The sequence below is a fragment of the Lontra canadensis genome, unplaced genomic scaffold (genome assembly GCF_010015895.1).
Source record: "Lontra canadensis isolate GAN:19392208 unplaced genomic scaffold, GSC_riverotter_1.0 scaffold137, whole genome shotgun sequence".
In the NCBI taxonomy this organism is placed as follows: domain Eukaryota; kingdom Metazoa; phylum Chordata; class Mammalia; order Carnivora; family Mustelidae; genus Lontra; species Lontra canadensis.
In genome coordinates this window covers 3,481,302-3,503,786 of record NW_022631131.1, presented here as the reverse complement: position 1 = coordinate 3,503,786, position 22,485 = coordinate 3,481,302, and the positions used below count along the sequence as shown (strand labels likewise).

General features: G+C 38.7%; 1 protein-coding gene across 2 annotated transcripts in view; it reads right to left on the bottom strand.

Annotated features, from left to right (window-relative positions):
- The window catches only part of ACACA (acetyl-CoA carboxylase alpha), a 202,836-nt gene that overhangs the window by 79,178 nt on the left and 101,173 nt on the right, over nt 1-22,485 (bottom strand). For both annotated transcript variants that reach the window (XM_032843244.1, XM_032843243.1), the window contains exons 33-36: nt 21,884-22,039; nt 19,126-19,329; nt 13,801-13,956; nt 11,864-12,010 (exon numbers count right to left, since the gene is read on the bottom strand). In XM_032843244.1, the coding sequence (XP_032699135.1) occupies nt 11,864-12,010; nt 13,801-13,956; nt 19,126-19,329; nt 21,884-22,039 (663 nt within the window). The remainder of the gene's footprint in view (nt 1-11,863; nt 12,011-13,800; nt 13,957-19,125; nt 19,330-21,883; nt 22,040-22,485) is intronic.

The window sequence follows — 22,485 nt, the reverse complement described above, 5'->3', positions numbered from 1 at the left end:
TTAAACTATCATTCACATAATTATCTTTACTAGAGAAATTAAGGAAACATGTTCCAGACTAGTGCCACTGCAGTTAGTGGAAACAATATGGAAAGATGAACGTCAAATACAACACAAACATAAATGTCATTGACACCTAAATGCAGTGTGGTATTCTGGAACAGAAAAGGACATCTGTAGAAAAACTGGTGAAATTCAAAACAAAGCCTGTATTTTACTTATTAGTATTGTACCAATGTTAGTTCTAAGTTTTGATAATTACATTATGCTTATGTAAAATGTCGACATTAGAAAAATCAATGGTTTCACTTAAATATATGTTAACACACCTCTTTCAGCAGACAAAGATCATTTAAGCAAGAATAATGTAAGAAGTTAATATTAGGTTATATGGGAACTCTCTGAACTATCTTTGTAATTTTCTGTAAATCTAATATATTTTAATATAAACAGTTTAAAAATGTCATGATAAAAACTTTTCCCTCTTCTGGAGGGAAGTAAACTGGCTAATAAGGTCATCATTAGTATTCTGTACAGCCTTACAAAATGATAGCTATGAAGACTATGAATAGCATATTAAAATATCCATGATACGATACTAAATTTGAGGAAGAGGTTTAACAAACTTGTCTATATACCATAGTAACCATGAGATGCAAAACAGTGTGGTGGTTAAGGGCAGAGACTCAGAAGCCAGATTTGGCCAGATTTGGAGAATGTGAATCTCACAGAATCTGACTCTGACAGAATAGAGACTCAGTTTTCTAGCCACTTCAGTAAGTTACTGACCTCTATGTGCCTCAGCTTCCTCATCAGTAAAATGGGGTAATAATTACCTCTCTTATAACTTTTTTTTTTTAAGATTTTATTTGTTTGACAGAGATCACAAGTGGGCAGAGAGGCAGAGAGAGAGAGAGAGGAGGAAGCAGGCTCCCTGCAGAGTAGAGAGCCCGATGTGGGACTCAATCCCAGGACCCTGAGATCATAACCTAAGCTGAAGGCAGAGGCTTAACCCACTGAGCCACGAAGGTGCCCCTATAACGTTTGTTTTAAGGATTAAATCCATGGTAAGCCTTGGAACAGTATCTAGCACATAGTAAGGGCACAGTAAGTGTTACAACACTGTATCTACAGATGTGTTGGGGGAGAAAGGGTAACAAAATTTAAAAAACAGCAAAATGAGATGATAATTATTTTTGGAAAGATGGGATTGTGTGGGTCTTTTTTTTTTCTATTTTCTAAATTCTCCTTAATGTGTTTATAAAATTATCAATGTGATGTAAGTTTAAAAAGGAACTAAGAGAAGACCACCGAGTGGTCTCTTCACTGAGTAACAGGTACGTGAAAATTACTGTCCCTACTTTAATGTACCATAATAAAAAAAAATTTTTTTAAGGGAAAAGTAGCTCACCAGCCTAAGGATTTCTTGCACTGTATAAAAGCTGACTCTATGTTTAAGTCTTACAGCAACAGATGATATTTATATAAAGTTAGAAGGAGAGAGAAACACATGAAAATTAAAAATCAAGACTCACCTCAAAAGGAGAAGAATATCAAGAACTGCCTTAGTTGGTTGAGGCTATCATTTCATTTTTAAAAATGAAATGCTCTGCAGTGATGTAGTAGAATGTAAACATATGTATATATAGGTTTATACAATATTAATATCTCTACCTGAGAAGTAACTGCTTCAGTGTTTTTCTGGTCTGATGGTTAAATACATATTTATACTTTTAAAGTCAATATTTGTACAATAGACAAGAACAGTGCCTATCAGCTAAATACATATTTAGGACTGTACCACATGTATTACAAACATGTACTAAAATCGAAAGCTTTATTTATACAGAGCCTTTCATCTTGAAGGGGGCTAAAGAGCTTTACAAACATATGTACATAAAAGGACGTTCGCACTGATAGGCAGGCAAGGTATCAATTCATCCACTCTCCTAAGTCTTCCTGCAAGCAGCCCGGGATAGGAACACATGGCGTCAACAGATGCAGGTCTGTACAGCTGCAAAGACGTGTAACACAATAATCCACCTTGTGACGCAGTCATTGGAAGAGGGCTTGCAACTCGAGAATAGCAACCGCTCTTCACCAGCGCAAAAGCACCACGGCCACTTCCAGCTTTGTGTTTTTAAATTATTCTCTACCAAACTCAACTAATCACTTGACAAAATTGAATTTGATACTGGAAATGGTTTCTGAATGCAAAATACTTTCTGTCTGATGATGAGAAGTAGGTTGAGAAATGCTTCCCCTGCCCTTGTTAGATTTAGAGAGAGAGGGGGGCCGGGTGGGGGGGGAAGGGTCACAACATTCAGGAGAAATGGTTCAAAATATGCTATCTAAGAATAGCTTGGTCTCAGAGGATTGGGTCATTACTTCAGAAGACAGTCATATTCTCCCCCTATTTAATTAGGACACTAAGTTTTTCAGTCAAATTACTTTATACAGATGGGTCTACCTATATTATACACACAATGGAGATTTTATGTTGAGAATTCTGCAATCACTATAAAAGCATACAGAAGTGTGACAATGCGGTTAGGAATGTGACATTCACTGAATTCACCTAAGCCCAAATTGCCTAGTACATTAACTGAAAAATAAAAACCAAAGGAAATTCCATCGCTGAATTCCCTTGTTCCAGCTTCTCTCTCCCTCCAGTGCTTTGGTGTAGGTGACACCCAGGGAAAATGACACTCCAGGACTGAGGGCAGCAGCCTAAGAAGGCCTGCCAGAGAGGGTTTATGGCCCAAGGAGGTTCAGACTCAGGCTTTGTGGCATGTGGTCATGGCCATGCACAAGCTTCTTTCCTGACCACTGACTTACGAAGTGGTTCCAGCCACTTACTGCCAATTATGTTTTCATTAATATAGCCATAAATCATTTAAAAATATATAATTTCAGATGGTTTTTGATAACAGGATGTTCTGCTTAGCAGTTTTCTTAGGTTTAGGGTTAACAACCTAAGCTAATTAAAATGAAAAAAGGGAAGAGGATCAAAAGAGTTAGTGTGAATAAGCGAAGGATGAGCAGAAATAAATGCCTGTCTTATGCAAGTTCTGAGGGAGAAAATATTTCTTTGGGCCACAGTCTGATTCTGGAATAAACACACATAAGTGAGGGAGGAGGGAATGGGGAGGAGAAAGCAAGCAGAAGAGAACAGTCTTATTTAACTGTTTTTATGTGGGTAAAATGATTTGTGCCACAGTATTTCCATAAGAAGTGGGACCATTATTTTCCTGTAGAAACACATTTGGTTTGAAAAGTATCACTGGACAGGATGTGAAAATCAAACCGAATGAATTATTCACAACCCCCGATCAGAGGTGATCATTATTTCTGATGCTCCAAACAGTGATTAGGATTCTGCCCTGAGATGTCATTTTCTCGCTGAGTAACACCAGCGACACAGAAAGGCATTATCTATCTATCTATCCATACATGTATTTTTTTCTCCTGGGAGGACCTTGGTTTAATGTTACTATAACAGATACTAAAAACATGACAATATTAACATTTATTCTGATGTTCCCAGTAAATGTCACTAGTCTGACACCAAGTGTCAACACTAATCATGACCCAAAATTAACACCAAAATTGACATCAACATTAATTGTACTATCAGTGTGAATTGCAATTGCACACATCCATACACACACACACACACACACACACACGCACACTTTCCAAAGCTGCTGTTACTACAAAATAAAATACTAATATTAAGCTCAAGCAATAAATATGAAGGGAAAGCTAAGGGGCAAAAGAGGACGGGATGGTGTTTTTAAGAATGTAAGAAGCATCCATCAACTGTAGCTATGCTGTGGGAAGCAGTAAAAGAATATCTTTGCCATGGTTGCCTTTCTTCTATCTCCTCATTTTGAGTTCAGCTGTAATAGTATTTTTCTGTGTGGACTTAAATATAGGTTAGACTGTGGCTGATACGTTAAAGCTTTATTTTCCATGCTAAATGTCTAAAAGTTGAAATTTTCTGGCAAAGCCTCCAGTAACTATTGTTTCACTACTGCTAATGCCCCAGGAAGAGGACCATCGTACAAGGCCCTGAAGCAGCAATACAAAGAATTCTAGAGCGTTAGAGCTGAAATGGACCTAAGCATTATCTGCATCATGAAGATGAGAAAACTAAGAGCCAGTGAGAAGTAATCTGACCTTGAGTTCCCTTATAGATACATAATAAAGTGTTACCTACCCCCCTTTTGTTTTTGTTTTTTAAAGATTTATTTGCTGATTTGAGAGAGAGAGAATGCACACTTGCAAGTGAGCATGACCAGAAGGGGTTGGAGGGAGAGAAGAGAGATTCCCAAGCAGATTTTGTGCTGAGCACAGAGCTCAATGTAGGGCTCAATCTCACGGCCCTGAGATCACAACCTGAGCCGAAACCAAGAGCTGAATGTTTAACCGACTGCACCATGCAGGTGCCCTAACCTCTTCCCCTTTTGTATCTTGTATGGAATATTAAATCTTCACTTTTAGTTAGATACTATCAAAAAATAATTATAATATTAACTCATGTTAGAATCTCATGAAAAAAACATATCTGATGGAATAGTAGAAAATACTGTATGGGTGTTAAAATGTGCCTTTTTAAACCACAAGGCAATACGTTATTTGACATAATTTGTGCCATTCAGAAAAACCATGCTGAAAAAATGTCAATGCCTTTCCATATTGTATTATCTGCTGGATATCATATTCTGTTGCCTAGTGTTGTATGATCACATAAAAGAGCTGAAAACAATTTTCTTAACAGCTGAAAAACTCTCTTTTTCATGCTTGGATAATTCAAAAATGGCTGAACAAACTTACCTCAACCTTTCGAAAAAGCGATAAAAGGGTAAGAAAAATACCATTTTTGGAGCAAAAAAATTTCATCCCCGAGGTAATTTCTTGAAAATATTACTGAAGATTAGAAACAACAATTTTGAACAGGGGAATTACCTCTCCCTGCAATATTTATAAACATGAGGCTATAGTAATTTTATGCATATACACACAATGCTTTTAGTAAACATACCAATTTAAAGAAAAAAAACATGAAATAGAGCACATACAAGTCGGTGGTATTTGAAAATGGAGCACAGGAGTAATTGGATGATAAGGAAATTAAGCAAGCTGGCCGACTACAGTTCAAGAAGCCTGGCCTGTTAATCACATAAACGGATGTCGAACTCTGATGCTCCATGCTACACCTCATCCTCTGGTATCATCTGTTGCTGTCCTGATGTTCATTATTGCCTATAGTTGGAACTGTAAAGTTGCTTGACATAGGGTACTATATCACATCCTTTTTCAGTAAAATCTTAAAACTTAAAGTGGGTAAAAATGCTGGCAAGTACATTCTTTTGTTCATGGCTATCTCTAGGACTGACTTTTGAAGGGGACTGAGGAGCCCTCCACGAGATCTGCGGTAGTTGGCCAATGGATGCTTTAGGATTTTCAGTCAGTCAAATTCATTGGGCCTTTGTTTGCTAATAATGAAAAGAGTCAAATGAACTAATCCACCTGTTGAAAAGTCTCCAGTACATAGTAATCATTCAGAAGGAATTCTAAGAAAAGTTCTATGCGAAGTAAATAGGTGATGGCGATTAAGGAAGGCACTTGTAGTGAGCACTGAGTGTTGTATGCTGAAAATAACACTACGCTCTAGGTTAACTAATTGGAATTTTAATAAAAATTTGAAGGAAAAAACAAAGCAAAGGATATGATCCCAAAAGAACAGTGTCAGAAATTCATTAGAAGTAATTTCGTGGCAGGAAGACATAGCTTTCCAAATTAGCCTCAATATTTTTCTAACGAGGGGCTCAGTTCTGGTTGTGAGGATCATTTTAAACAAAGACTCATAACCAAACATGCTCACTTAGAAAGAGGGTAAAATAGTAATTTTAAATAGAACTATCTTAACCACATATTTCATAACCTGTCTTTTTCTGTACTTGAAATTCCTATCTTGTTAAGCCTAAAAGGATTAAAGAGAATTAAAGTGTGGGGTTTCTTTTTTTTTTTTTTTTGGAAGCCCTTGATGAAAAATAAGACAAGCACAAATTGTGAATGTTTACACGTAATCAGCAGTGTGTGATACTTTTCTGCGGAGGATCTCAAAGCACTTACAAACATTTCCCCATCTTCAGCAATAGATTGGTGGCAAGGACCATTAGTCTCTTTTTATAACTTGAACAATCAGTGCACAGACCACGGCCCTGTTTTTCAGATCTGCCTTCTTCAGGTCTATTTCAAAGCTCACCTTCAGCGCACCGCAATACAAATACGCCTCTTCTCCAACACGTATCTAAAAGATTGACACGGACTCAATTTCTACACCCAGCATGAAAAGGTAAACTGATTTCCAAAGAATGAAACAAAAGCACATCCAAATTAGCTTCACATTCATGGAGCTATTCTGAGGTTAAATTGAGTAAAACAATATACAAAAGTCTAATATTAAACTAGAAAAATATTTGGGTTCTGTGTGCATGAGGAACGGACTGAAGCCCACAAACATACACACTCTTCTCCAGTCACAGTTTAAAAAAATAATAGGTTCCACTAGAATTTGAGTCCAGGAAAACCCAAACAATTCCTTTGAGAGCGTAGAAAACATCAACCAACCGAATTCAGATAAAGGGTTATGGCGTTTTTGGGGCGCCTGGGTGGCTCAGTGGTTAAAGCCTCTGCCTTCGGCTCAGGTCATGATCCCAGGGTCCTGGGATCGAGCCTCGCATCGGGCTCTCTGCTCAGCGGGGAGCCTGCCTCCTCCTCCTCTCTCTCTCTGCCTGCCTCTCTGCCTACTTGTGATCTGTCAAATAAATAAAAATCTTAAAAAAAAAAAAAAAAAAAAAAAAAAAAAGGGTTATGGCGTTTTTTCTAAAATAAGAGGTCCTTTGGGTTAAGCGCTCCAGCCTAAAAACTGTCACAATGGATCTACTAATTAATTTCTTCCAATCTTTTAGGCTTCTATAAGCTTACCAATTCCTTTTCCCTAACTCCTAATTTTTTTTTTGTTTTTATACTCCGATGAGAGATTTCAAAGGATTACAACAACGTAAAAGTGAGGAGGAGTGTCAAAATGATAAAATCTGTTTAAGCAGTCAGTAGATGCAGGGGTTTTTGTCATATCACTCTCCATGTTTTTCTATAAGTTTGAAATATTTTATAATACAAAAATTACAGACATTTACGGCTTGCTGAAACTGAACATCAGAACGTTGCCAACAATTAACTATGGGCAAGGCTGAGCAGTTCTAGAACTAAATTCCTAATTCCCACCATCCCTACCTTTCCACCCCAAGAGCATAAAAGATACCAGTCATGATGGCAATCAGTCTTTAAACTTTAATCTACACTATTTTTTTCCTCCTCAATCACCCTCTTCCTAAAAAAACGTTTCCTATAAAAATGTGTAAAGCAATGATACAGTAAGGTGTTCACCAGATCTCTGCCTGAAGAGTTATAAACGCAATCGCATACTGGAGGAACACCAGGCCAAGCCCACCATACCAACAGAAAAAAAGGGGTTAGGATACTACTGGATCTGCCTCACCACAGAGGGCAATTCCAGAGGCTTGTCTAAATGCCAAGGTGCTGAGAAGGAAAAACCCTGACACCTAGTGCCCATCTGAAGAAATGAAGCCTGGCAGTGACTACAATTCTTAAGCGTGGTAGTGTGCGTGAAGGTGATCATCAAATGGCATTCAATTTGGAATACGCTTATCTCCCAGAAAAACTTTAAGGAAAAAAATTAATACCACGCAAGAATTCCAGTCCTTCCTTACTGATCCTTTTTTGGAATTCACACCCTGTACCTAATTATTAAAGCTGCTTCTAAACAGAGACTCTTCTCATCTCAGTTTCTCATTAGGACAGGAGGGATGAGAGGGAGGGTCTGTGTTGTCAAAAATCCCACGTGCTGAAAGAGTGAGGAAAACAAGATGCTACTTTCTGTCCACACCAGAAGTGCTACACAAGTTGCCTATCACATCTTTCATCACTGCCCCATTTCGAGATTCATGTTCACACAGGAGTTAAAGGAAATAAAATAAAAGAATGTTAGTAACATTTCAGAACAAAAAACCCCATGGTCTCAAGGAGGCTAGTGTTTTCTTTGTCCTACACCAGGCAAAGTTAAGTTGTTCTCTGTCAAGTCCGTTACCACCCTTGGCTTGATCTTAGCCTGAGCCTTTTAATAACAGGATTTAGCGCGAAAAGCAGCTGCAGTGGATTGTGAACTGTTACTCGAGATGTTCCCACCTGCAATTACAGCTTCCACCAAATGATCAAAACAGGTTAGCAAACTGGCAGGAAAATGAAAACAATTCCTCCAAAATTGAGAAGCAGTAAAAGTAGAACGGTTGGTTAGCAGCATTTCCTCTGCATCCAGGCTCAACAGCACACATTCATCTAGCTGTGTATTTACATACGATGCCCATCACTGTAGCATCATAGCCACTAGAGCTGAAATACGTTTAGTCCATGTTGCAATCACATTTTTCACAATTTTCATCTTTACTTGAAACTATTAAAAAAAAAAAAAGCCCTAGACAACTCATCTTTGGAGCTATTTGCAAGTAACACAGTTCACAGATTTGGTCTACATCTCTTTTATTCCTACTCTAAATTCATACTAAATGCAATGCCATTCAAACCTGACAATGAGAAAAATGTGTTCTCCTATACTTGAATCATGAATAAGGTGGCATGCCTTCAGTTACATCTTTCTTGATGGGGAAGGGACAACTAGGAAAACAGAGAAGAGAAAGTGGCTAACACCACATCAGAAAATCTCTCTTTCGTGTGCTTTTAACATGGGTACAATGTTCAAAATGCAGGTCACATCTCTGCTGAAACAGCCAATATTCTTTCTCAAATGGCAAACAAGTTACCTAAAACTAAATGGAACTCAATCGTTCCAAGTCCTGGTCCCATCACCATCTTACCTATTTACTGTCCTGGGGGAAAAGAAAAACAGGGAAGAAAGCCTGGCCACCCATATAGTCAATGGTCTGATAAGTACAGGTTTTCTGCGTTTGATTATGGGGAAAAGCATCTCGATTCATGGGGGAACTCTGCAGGAAGCTCTTGTTTTACCTTCATTCCTTATATCCATGTGCTAGCTTTTAAACTCAGCAACTCCAATCCTTCAGAGTAATGCAGTATCCCCACAATGATGACCTGGTAGAGCCGTCACCTTTGGAGAACACCACATTATGATGATTTAATGTCCATGTAGCATCAATGCATTTACATGGAGCCTTGGCTCTCAGAACATTAACGGGTCAATTTTTTATTCCTTTTTTTAATAAAACTATTTCTCAAGGCTCTGTTCAGATGCCCATTCTCTTTGGGACAGGACAGATTTGCTCCAAATCTCATCAGCATGAGCTCTTTTCTTTCCCTTCACATCATTCTTGGGGTAATACATAGAGTGCTAGGCTCATGACAAACTTGTCTCTTTGGCCAAAGAAAATTAAACTGCAAGAGCTGAAAGTCAACTTGCTCTGATAAAACTGGGCTCAGCATGAGGAAATACATCCCACTGACACCTCGTCATCTCTTAGGGCCAGCTGTCCCTCAGAGTTCAGAGGGCTGAAACTCCATCTTTAGATTGGTCAGTTTCTCAGCGGACATGCACCATTGTATGCGCAAGCTACTGGTAACGGAGTTTGATACAAATACCCCAACCTCATTTCTGTTGCACAATGCCCTATAATCTAGCTGCAGCCACTGACTGACTTCACCAGCCGTCCCGGGCATTAGTCACTAAATGCTCACCAAAGAACATCAGTCTCACTCCTCCCGAGCTCAAAGACTCAGAAACAGTAAGCTAACCACTCCGTCTCAATCCGAGTCAATCCTTTGAAGAAAAGGAAAAGAGAACAAAGAAAATAGGCAACTAAGGAGAGAAAGGAGTAGAACAAGAAGGGAGAACTAACAAAAAACAAAATAAATAAATAAATAAAAACAAATAAAAAAATTCAAATACAATCAGATTTCTCGATTTCAAGATTATTAAAGCCCTGGGCAAAGAGAAACATCTGGCCCCCAGACTGACTACTGTGGAGCTGTTTAAGACATCCCTTTTCCACTCAGGTTTGTTGGGTCTTAAAAGGGTTAAAAAAAACCTTTAATTTTTTTTTTTTTTATTCTTTTGTGTGTGTGTGTGTGTGTGTGTGGTCTTTGGGTACAGAGTCCCATATAATAAGACTATTTGTATTCATACTGGCAGAGTAAACACTACATGTTCATGCCCAGGCAGCTCTGTGCTTGTAATTTCAGCAAGAACAGAGCTCTGTCCCTCTGGGACTTCACTATTCCCCTAGTCTCCATTCGCTCAAACACAGAATGAGAGCAGAGAGAAAGCAGAAGAGAAAGATCATGGCAAGAGGTTTCACACAGCAGTGCTGCTAGCTTTTACGTGGCCAAAAATCTCATTTTTTTGTTTTAATTACATTAGTTAAAACCGTTTCTCTCCCAGCCTAATGTTCACAAGGGTGCCTTCCATTCCTAAAGACTACACTGTTGAATGAATCAGAATGTAAGTCTAGTACAATGAAGCTTTTCTTTGCTGTTGAGGGGCTTCACTGAGGAGATGCTACCCCGTGGCACAAACCTCTGCTTCAACTTTGTGTGTTAACGAGTATATATCTATTCTCGTCAAAATTCTATGCATCTTTCCTCCTTTACCTCTTGCCTTTGCTATTTGTTGAGGCGATAGATTAGAAGGACTCCTAGAGTCTGACATTCTCCATCTGGTCCAATGCTTGCATCCATCTTAATACCAATTCATCTACTTTTGGCATTCCATTGGTGTACTTACTGAAACAGCACACACCTTGTATATATACAGTAACATTTTTTTGAAAAAGATAGTGCACAAAATGGAAAATACCACATATCACCTCCAAAGGTCTAGTCTACCCAGCCTGTTTATGAATAATACCCAGGTAAAGATTACTCTTTCTACAGAATGAGATTTATCTAGGGATTCTAACTAAGGTTGAAGTAAAAACCTATCTCTTTTTAGGTGTACTACTTTTGTTATTTGGATTATAACTGCACATTGAAAGATTAGTAAAAATCAGGACAAGGAGGACCATAGGCCCTGGGGCAGAATACAACTTTATATCATTATTAACAGTGTACCATAAGAGAAAGGATTCCAATGCCAGAAAATGCATTCTTAGATAACTATCAGAAATGGGCTTCTGCTACTTTCTTTTATGTTTAAATCCCTGGTTCTGATTGAGTCCCTTTAAGAATATATTTACCATGATCATAACAGCATCAGATCAATTTACCCAAGCACAGCAAACATGCCAAAAAAGGTATACTAGTATGTAAGCATTCAAATAAGAAAAAAAAAAAAATCAAGCAAAACAGTATTTTAACTGTTTTTATTGTAGACGAATCTCAAAATTTCAAGTATATACAAGAATAGAGAAAACGCTCTATTCCGACGGATATATTATCTAGCTTTGATTAATAACTCATGAACAATCTTGTTTCATCTATAGTCCCACACTCACCCCCCATTACTCTGAAGCAAATCCTAGACATTGGGTCATTTCACCTGTACCTATTTTAAATAGGTATGTCCAACAGAACACATCACTCTTTCTTAGAAAGCAAAACTGAAACAACATTTTAAAAATATTATCACACCTAAAAATTAATAATTCCTTGATATCTAGTCAATATTCTCTCCCTAAACACCTCTACCTCTACCGTGCTACCTATGTAGCATCTAAATTAATGCTATTTAATGACCACCTCCATGGAAAGCTGCTACCAGTGGTCACAGAGATAAGGAAAGGGGGAAGGGAACTCAGCTACTTGCCTCATTTCCTCCTGGAAGCCTGTTCATGTGGACCAGCTGACCTTGATCATCCAACACGAGCTCCGTATATGTCAGCATGTCAGAAGGCAGGGGTGGTGATGGAAGGAATGCCTGAGAGGACATAGACTCCCAGAGTTTGATCAGAGACTAGCAGAGGAGAAAAGTTTGACTCATCAGTGGCAATGAGCAATTCAGCATACACAAAAATAAATACTAAGTTTCAGTCAATCTGATTTTGCTCTTTCCTTTCCAAGTGTTCTGCTGAGCACTGAAGCATTAGGCCAAATTCTACAGCTCTCAGTCTCCGTTAAAAAACAGATCTGTAATTATTTTTCACATAATGTTTTCATTTGTCAAAAGCAGGCACTTTTCCAACAAAGTCAAATTGCTGAGCGATACTGAAGCAGCATGAGAGCATTAACAAACACAATAGACCTAACTAACAGACCTCACCACCCCCACCTCCCAGGAAAATTAAAATAAAAAACTAAGTAGCATTAATCCCTCTTTTTTAAAATGGAAGAAAAATTCCTAGAGGAATAGAAAAATAAATAAATAAATAAATAAATAAAAATAAATCCTTAGCCTCTAGAAAAGTGATATGACAGTTAGCTAATAAATAACAAAGAAAACCCAAGAAGGCAAGAATAAAGTTTCTACTAGCGGTTCAGGGGAAGTATCTTCTTTCTAATGCCTTTCCAGATCTATCGGCCCTCATGAAGAAATTAGCTCACGAGGGGTATAGGACTATTTGTAAATGTGCAGATCAATTTTGTTCAAATCTGAGAAAACAGACAGACACACCGATCCACTTAAAAACTGTTATAATTTCCATTTCTAACTTCTGTATTACCAAAACAAACACCTCCTGAAGTGGCAACTAGTTGTTTCTTTGCTTGTCTCAAAGCAACATTTAAAGGCAATATGATGCATTTATACCTACATGTTCCAATCACAGTGTTTATGTCTATTCTATAGGGAGAATTATATAGAATGACATTTCTATTTATAGTTCCAGCACTGGGGAACAGAACCAAAACTCAACTTGTAGGCTAATAATGCTGGTAATACTAAATGAAGATAGCTATGTTTCTAGAGAGAGAACTTGTAAACAAATGACTACATAAAGGAAATCTCTTGTACTTGTGACTAATAGAGGAATTACAGATAGTCTATTTACCAAGGCCACATATATTACTTTATTAAAATTCAAGTGTGGTAATACTGGTAGTACTGACTAGGAGATGTGGAAAAATCCTATATTCGTAGATTTTTTTTTTTAAAGGACAAATTCAATATTCTTTTGATACTTTATATGTTGCATTTTCTGCTGTGCATGTACTTTTCGTGCCTTCCATTGATGGAAGAAAAATGTGCAGCACAGAGATGATTCACCATACAGATCAAAGGAATTTATTTTCATATAAAGGATGAGAATCATAATGTATTTTTCTCACACTAGTTTTTATTCAGCCATAATAAATCTCCCACAAAAGAATTGATACATTAAACTGTGCATCATGAACACTATATCCATTTGTATATGTTATTGGTATTGATTCTCATATTAACCTAGGCTATCAGCTAAAGACCTGGGTTATCTTGGAAAATAGGAAAAAGAGAATAAGAGTTTCAAACCTCTTTTTTAACATCCATAATTTGATTACGGGCTTAGGAAATACATAACCAAACATAACTCCTCACACAGGTCATTATAAATTACCATCACAGGCATGCTATCTCAGTTTACTTTCTTCTACTCAACAGAGGCTTCTATCCTCACAATTCCCCATTAATTCATAAAGAACTACCCAATATTGGAGTTGGTGGTCACCAAATCCCAAACGAGATAGAAATGAGAGTGGTGTTAAGATATTTCCTGCCCTTTGCGAGTGCCCCCATTCCAGGCTAAGCTGCCTTCAGGTAGCCCCTTTTACCTGCCGAAACATCTCTGGGATATCATATATGTATGTTGTCCCCAAGGATTGTGCCTGGAATCTCTTTGATTGAAGCAGGTCTTTGGTGACATATGGAGTGTTGATTAACATTCCATGCAATGGTCCCTGTTTATCTCCATATGCCTGAAACATGATCTGCAGGACAAAGAGAATGGCATGGGGAGTTAACAGACAGAGAATAAAATCAGCTGCCTAGATGGGCTTTTCTCAGAGATGTTATTTCTTGAAACACATTTTTGGTGGGTTGAGTAGCTAAGACATGCCTTTACACATTGGGTAGTGTTCTCACCTCTCTACAGATGATCCAACTCCAAAAAACGGTATGAAACCAATGACACACCATGGGCTGCTCTCGATTTTGGATTAGTTGAAATCAACAAGAAAGCACAGTATAAATTTCACATCTCAGAGACAGACTGACAATGCTTGCCTTCGAAAGTGACTTGAATTTCATATACTCAGAAATGAAGTATGTCAGCTAACAAGTCTGAGCAGTCCTCACATTTAAGTTGAGAAACAGCTATGCACTGAAGAGAATTCTGCTCTTTCCCCAGCAGTAGAAGGCCAGGTCAAGGCTCTAACCTATTATCTGTGCTTAGTCTACTTGATTAGAAGGTGCTTTTAAAGTGTTATTAGCCACAGAAAGGCTTCAAAGATTTCTGCCAGAAATGGATTTCAGCCATCCATCTAGCTAGTCTGTTCTTGTTAGCTCATAAGATATAGCCTATAGTAAAATAAAATGTGTTATTATATATATTTATATAATATAGATATATATATTTATCTCCCCCATATACTATGTCTACAACTACTGAATAGCTCCTGCAATACCTATATTGTCACATAATGAAATCGCCACACCAGTTTTTAATCATTTTAACTCAAACACTTCTAGAAGAGTACTTCATACTCCATATATTTAGGTAGTTTTATTTGCTTATGAATATTTACAAGGGATGCCATTACTTCAATTCAGGTAATCTTTATTGAGTGCCCAGGGGCTGTATGACACTAAACTAGGCACTTTATGCACGAATACATAAAATATAGACTCCCAACACAGTGAATACAAATGTGGGAAATAAGGGTATGTGTGTAAACCCACATATCTATTCTGGTCTAAAATAGATAAGCTGATCTGAAACAGACCATTAAGGAATAGATTTGTGAACATGACATATAGGCTTAACATCAGAATTAAGTACTTTCCCAAACCCTGGACATTTAGCTAAGTGAATCCTTAGCTTCCTCCCTCAGAGGAACAAGTATGCTCTACTGACTTGTCAGTCAGGTCCTATAGTGGGAAAAAATTGTCTTGGGCGGCTTACAACCCCAAGAAGGGAGCTTCCAGTCCTATTCCACATGACTAATGGTCAAAGTCACCGGGTAGGAGGTAGAATTAGCAATGTCTTAGGTAGAAATGGTAATGTTTTAAGAGATGCAAAGTGTTAAGTGAGGTCAGTATGTTAGAATAAGAAAATTGGGGACGCCCGGGTGGCTTAGTCGGTGAAGCTGCTGCCTTCGGCTCAGATCATGAACCTGAGGTTTTGGGATCGAGTCCCGCATCAGGCTCCTTGTCCAGCAGGGAGCCTGCTTCTCTCTCTGCCTCTGCCTGCCACTCTACCTGCTTGTGCTCTCTCTATGACAAATAAATAAATAAAATCTTTAAAAAAAAATAAGAAAATTGGACTCAGAGGAAATAAACTGAATCAAAATAAGAAAAAGGAGTAAAAGCAGCAGGTTCTTGGGACTACATTCCTGTCTATTAGCAAAGACAAAAGCCAGGGTACAGAGTTTGAGACTCACTTTTGCCAAGGTGGAATGAAGGCAGGCTGGTCATTCATTAAGCAACATAATTATGTGGACTGGGAAAAGGGACTGGAGAAAGCCCTCTAGGTAGACTCACTGCTGATGGGAATTTAAAATGGTAGGACTACTTTGGCAAACAGTTTAGTACTTTCTTATAAAGTTAAACATATCCTTCCTGTGACCCAGTAATTACACTCTTCTATATTCCCAAGAGAAATAAAGATGTATCTACACAAAGACTTATAAATCAATGTTCTTATGGCAGCTGTATACATAGTAGCCCAAACTAGAAAACAGAACTTCAAATGTCCATCAAGAGGTAAACAAATAAAAATCTGGGTATGTCTAGGGTATATCCATAAAACAAAAAACCATTCAGCAATGAAGAGGAACATACCACCCATTGTCTACCCAACATAGATGAATCTCAAAAATATTATACTGAACAAAAGAAGCCAGATACATTGTACACAGTGTCTAATTTCATTTATATGAAATTCTAGGACAGGCAAAACTTACCTGTAATAATAGAAAGCAGATGAGTGGTTGCCTAGGGCTGGGGCTAGTGACTCTATCTTTGACTCCGCAGAAGGAAATACGAGACCTTTTAGGGGTGTCAAGATGTTCTCTATAATGACTGTGATGGTGGTTAAACAGGTGTATACAATTTCAGAATGAAGTATATACATTAAATTAGTGCATTTTATATGTAGATTTTATCTTAATAAAGGTCATTTAAAAATGTACACTTTCTCCCTTATACTACACTTGGAAATCACCTGGCATAGGCAATGGATTACCCAAATCTCTTCTCCCACTATGACTGGCTGACATCAGTGTTTAATACAGCTAATAATGCAAAGACTTTACCAGGAATATGAAACAAAATGAAGCTCAAGCCAGTCAACCTTGCTTCTTGTTGTCATAAAGAATAAACGAAGTGCTGAGCAAGAGGTTGAGGGCAACGGATGCTACTGAATGATCAGCTAGCTACAATAATTCCATTTTCTACTAGACGGACACAGGAGTTAAAAATGGGTAGTAAGTATATGGTTTACAAGTTCATGAAAACATGTATATATTTTATATATCATACACCTTCCCCCAGGAGCCATCCATAGGGCTTCTCTTGGAAAACGACCTCTGATCCTATAAGTCTGCTCCCTTAGAACTTTATACCTATTTTATGATAGCATAAATCATAATCATACTACAGAGAAACTAGTTATCTGTCTTCCTCCCCCATGATGTAAATTTCTCAAGAGTAGAGATTACTTTTTATCTTTGAATCCATACTGCCTGACACACTATAGGTGGTCAATCGATGTTACACCAATGAACAAATGAATGAATGATACACAGGGTTCTACATTATTTTAGATTTCCATAATGACTCACTAGAACAAAGACGGGGGGGAAATCATATTGGCAATAAGCATCAGGTAGACATTAAGAGCACCAAAGCAGAGCGGAAGGCTGTTCCTTTTGCTGGTTTCTTCCTCTAGCCAGGGGCTCTTGGGCCCCTCAGTGGCTGCTGGACTCTCTCAGCTGAAGAGCGTGAGGGAGACCTCTTCCTTTCAGGGCTTCCTAATATGCAGGACCCAAGGTCATAGGGGTTTCCCTTCAGGCAAAAGGTAGCTCACTCATTCTTTCAGATACTTAATGAGTGCTTATTCTGTGCCAGGCATAGGACTAAATCCTGATTGAAGGTGTCTGAGCACTTCATGCTCCTGTGCCACCATGAGCCAGAATGAGGGAAATCTAAGAGCTTTCTAATAAAAGAAAGAAAAAAAAGGTAGTTATGAAGAACAAACATATTTATCAAAAACATTAAAATCTCAAGTGGCCATCTTATTTTTCACAAGAATAGACCTGCCTTGAAGCCACTGTAGAAGTTAATTAAAAATATCCCTGACCACGGAAAGCTTTGACTGAAAATGTCTTTAAGGTTGTCCTGAAAAACATCAAATCCAGCAAAAATTATTGTATACTCTTTCTCTTGCTCACCCCGTGCACTCTTGTGCTCACTCTCTCTCTCTCTGTTTTAACTGTTCACTTCTCACTGGATAGATTTCTCTGGCCATCTAACTGGGAATCAAAGCACAAAATGAAAGGTCACTCTGACAACTAACCAAACTCAGATTTTTAAAATTCACCTTCAAAATACTGGCAAAAATGTCTTCTCTTGCTGATATTCCTGGACTTAAAAGGACATAGATAAAAACAAGAGACATACAATGTCTTCCCGCTACCTAACTCAGAATAAATGGAGATCTTGGCGTACACACACTGGAGCAAGGCCATCCTTTAACCAGAAGAAATGCACTTCCCAAGTTTAGGCCAAAAACCTAAAATAACATCCCGGTTCTTAAGAATATGTGAGCCATGGCATGGGGCACCTGGGTGTCTCAGTGGGTTAAGCCTCTGCCTTCCGCTCAGGTCATGAATCCAAGGGTCCTGGGATCAAGCCCCACATCTGGCTCTCTGCTCAGCAGGGAGCCTGCTTCTCTTCCTCTCTCTGCCTGCCTCTCTGTCTACTTGTGATCTGTCAAATAAATAAATAAAATCTTAAAAAAAAAAAAAAAAAGAATATGTGAGCCATGGCAAACCAATCTAAATCCAGTAGGATAGCAAATGGCACAAATATTTAGAAATTAAGGTGGTAACATAGATTAAGAAGAATTCTCTCTTAATCTCAGGAAACAAACTGAGGGTTGCTGGGGGGTTGGGAGGGAGGGAGAGGGTAGCTGGGTTATGGATATTTGGGAGGTTATGTGCTATGGTGAGTGCTGTGAATTGTGTAAGACCAATGAATCATAGACCTACACTCCTGAAGCAAACAACACATTATATATTTAAAAAAAAAAAAAAAGGAATTCTCTATTATGACAGAATCAGTCTACTGAAAGAGTCATCCTCCATTTTCACAGTCTTATTTTTCTTACCTGAAAAGGGGGTTAAAGTTTGCTACTTTGCTCTTTTATAGATATATAATACACGGAGCTCTTTGAAGGAAAAATGTGTGTAAATGGAATAACAATGGGTAAATATGATAAAGTCATGGCTTGACATTGTTCAAGCTATTATATGAAATTTTCTTTTTTTAAAATGAAAGTTGGTGACACACTTCAACAATTCTCTTTTCTTTCCTTCCCAATGAGTAGACTATCTGGGCTGAAAACAGGACAGATCAGACCAGACCATACCAGATAGTTCAGGTAGCTCAAGAGCCCTCCTAAAAAGAACCCTAAATTGCAGAACTACCTCTGGTATCAGGTTCACTTGGCGTCTGCTAGGGCCCATCAGTATGTAAGAACACAGGCACATCTTACAAGGCAAATGAAGTTTTTCAAATTTATGTAACCATTGCTGACAGGGCGTAACTCCCTGACGTAAACCAATGGGACATGTGAGTCTGCATCTTCCATAACAAGGACAAGGAGCTCATCTTTAGGACCCAGTCAAAACTCTGGGGAGCCTGCTTGACTACTATACCTGTGCTGTCCTGGAGTCAGTCACCTCCTTGTACAAGCTGATGTCCAAGTAATAGCCAGACTCGTTGGTCAGGAAGAGGCGGATGGGAATTGCTTTTCCAGTTGGCGTCAGGCGAATGTTGATTTTCAGTTCTGCCTGGAGGACACGTAATTTCCACAGCCGACTTCCATAGCGCATTACCATGCTCCGCACAGATTCCTCAATCTGTCACAGACACATTACCAAGCACAAAACTTAAACACCTTGTAACTAGAACCTGTTTTCAGGTCTGCCCATCTTTGGGAAAGAAGGGATGGAAAAAGGTGCTGGTTTCTGGAGATGTGCACTACATGTATTCCTTACGAAAGGTAAGATAATTTCTCCCCAACCCTACTCTTGCTTAGAACAAGTCAGGGACAATTTCATGCCAGCCCGGCATGGGAGTGGGGTTCTCTGGCTCACAACACCCAAATCTATGCAACTCCCTATACCTTTCCCAATTATATTCATATTCTCTATCAAAGATCTGCAATATCTAAAATTACAAGCCATGGGATTTAAGAGAAAGCCCCAAATAAGAATAAAATCTCTAGTTAAACAGCTCTTAAGTAGCATTTATATGCATGGTAACTATGTTTCATTGCACTTACAGGACCTTAAATCATCATAGCAATTACCACCATGAGCTTTTTCCAATACAATTTTATTAAACTTTATAATATATGCTGCTTGGTAAATTGCACAAATTAGAAAGAGGCAATTTGTAGGTGGGGCTAGAATGTTCTCTCTAAACAAAGCTCTGAAGCTTGGTCATTGCCAAGTCCAACTGGGATTTAAGTAGATGAGGCAGATGTTCCGTAGTTTCTCTAAGGCTTATACCAAGGCAGCTTATTGCTCCTAGTTTTCAGGTTTAGACAAGCTGTTTTAACCAAATGGCCTTAGATGGGATTTTTCCTTGTTGACATTCTAAAGTGAAATCTTGTTTTCCCAATACAGCTGTAGACAGCTAGGACATACTACTCAAAATTAACGTTTTCTTAAATGAAGTATCTTTCTAAAATGCTTTTTCAACTTAGAAAATATCAAAAATATCTTCTACCACCCTTCTCTTATGGTCCTTCAGAAGTATGTGCTACCCTTGCAGTCTGTGTTTGCTTCACAGAATCTTAGATCAGAATGGATTTCAAGGGCACCTGGGTGGCTCGGTTGTTAGGCATCTGCCATTGGCTTGGGTCATGATCCCGGGGTCCTGGGATCAAGTCCCACATTGGGCTCCCTGCTTGGTAGGGAGCCTGCTTCTACCTCTCCCACTCCCCCTGCTTGTGTTCCCTTTCTTGCTCTGTCAGATAAATAAATAAGGTCATATTAAAAAAAAAAAAAAAAAAGAATGGATTTCAAAGAGCTGACTTGCTTATTAACCAAAAGGTATCATCTGTTCTTTTCTTGAGGTTAAAAAAAGCCGACATTCTCTACATAGAGGAAACTGACAGCTCTCTATGACTGGAAAGGCATAGTTAGGGTATATGAGTATTTAGAGTGGAAGCAGAGAGACAGATATAAAAAAACTTACTGAGAAATGGTAAGTCAAATCTGAAAATATATATAGTTATACAGTGTCCTGGCCATGTTCTCAGTCTTCTAGCCTCATCAGTCCCAGAATGCTTAGGAGACCTTTACCTAAACTAGATGATGAAACTTGATACTCAGTGAGTGGTCCTTGATTTTCTTGACAGGCTAAAGCAACCTATCAGTTGTTTGGGAGTCTTGAAGAAAAACAGCAGAAAATGATTTTTCAGGTCTTAGAAATTCAGTTCAAAAAAGCAAAAGTCCATGCCTACAAATGATCTTGAGAAAGGGGGATACTGATTCTCCTAACGAAATTCCACAATACCATGGCAGAACAAGGTTAGAGGGAATACAAACGGAGAGCAGCTTGTATTTATTACACCTGGGATAGAAGGTCAAGTACAGAGTCACCCTGTTTTCCTTCCCTAAATTATATGGAATGGATTTTAGAATAGAACCTCAGGATAGAAAACATACATAATACATGTGAAAATTCCTTATCAAACAAATCCCCTCCCTGTGGAAAAATACTGAAGAGAAACAGATTAGACACATTGGGAAGGTGCACTGCCTCCCTAAGGCCACCAGGTAAGTAACATTTTGTGCAAACCAGCAGCAGTTTTGCCAAAAGGCCCAATAATAGCGAAGTTATTCCAGATGAGAAATCCTAGGGAATTATATAAAAACAGGACCACTGCGATGACAAATGTCATGGAGCACATACCAATGGATTAACAGAAAGAGATTTTATGTTTTTGTACTGCTTACCAGCAAGATAACAGCATACCATCTTCTGTTTTGAGTCTGCTCTCAGAGGCTATATCAAATTTCCCACACCCTCTGGAAACCCTGTCTCACAAGCATTCTGTAAACCTTAAAGATTAAGGGCTCAGGGCGCCTGGGTGGCTCAGTGGGTTAAGCCTCTGCCTTCGGCTCAGGTAATGATCCCAGGGTCCTGGAATCGAGCCCCGCATTGGGCTCTCTGCTCAGCGGGAAGCCTGCTTCCTCCTCTCTCTCTCTGCCTGCCTCTCTGCCTACTTATGATCTCTCTCTCTGTCAAGTAAATAAAGTCTTTAAAAAAAAAAAAAAAAAGATTAAGGGCTCAACTAGCTGACCAAAAGTATCTGTTTCCAGGTCCAAGTGAAAATAAATATGGATGAATCTCTCTGGTTGTGTTTGGTGGTGCTAGAAGAGAAGCTAAGGAGAAATGTACCTTTGATGGGTCCATGATGACTGTGGGCACAAAGTTGAGGAAGATGTGGTTGCAGTCAGTGCGAACATTTGTATTATTAAAAGCAACTTCCAACTCATCCATGGCTTCTAGGAGCAGCCTCTCCCCTTCATTTTGTAGATATTCAAAAGAAGCTTCCTATGCAAGAAGAAAATCAACATCCATGTTAGTGTGCTGCAGAAGAGTCAGTATCAATAAAGAACTGGCTATATAATGACTTGAGTAGTAGTATGTCATGAATCATAAGGCACCTGCTTATTACCTTCCTCCCTAGAGTAGCTCAACAGCTGTGGGTGGCAGAGGCAGGCAAAGGTCAAATAAAGAGCTCCTGCCAGCCCTTCCTCTTGCCCCCTAGCAAGCCATTTCCTTCCAATAGTTGGACATGCTGGGCACCCCCAGAGCTATACCTCCAATAGGATTACATTTCACATATGGCATATGGAGCAGTTTAGAAAGTAAATCTATTTGGAAAGTGAAAGTTGAAAAAGAGTATAGCTTTGGGATGCAGTAATTAACATGGCGGGAAGTGCCTTGCTATACACAGAAACTACCCTGTCTAGATGGGCTTACAACGGGGCCAACTC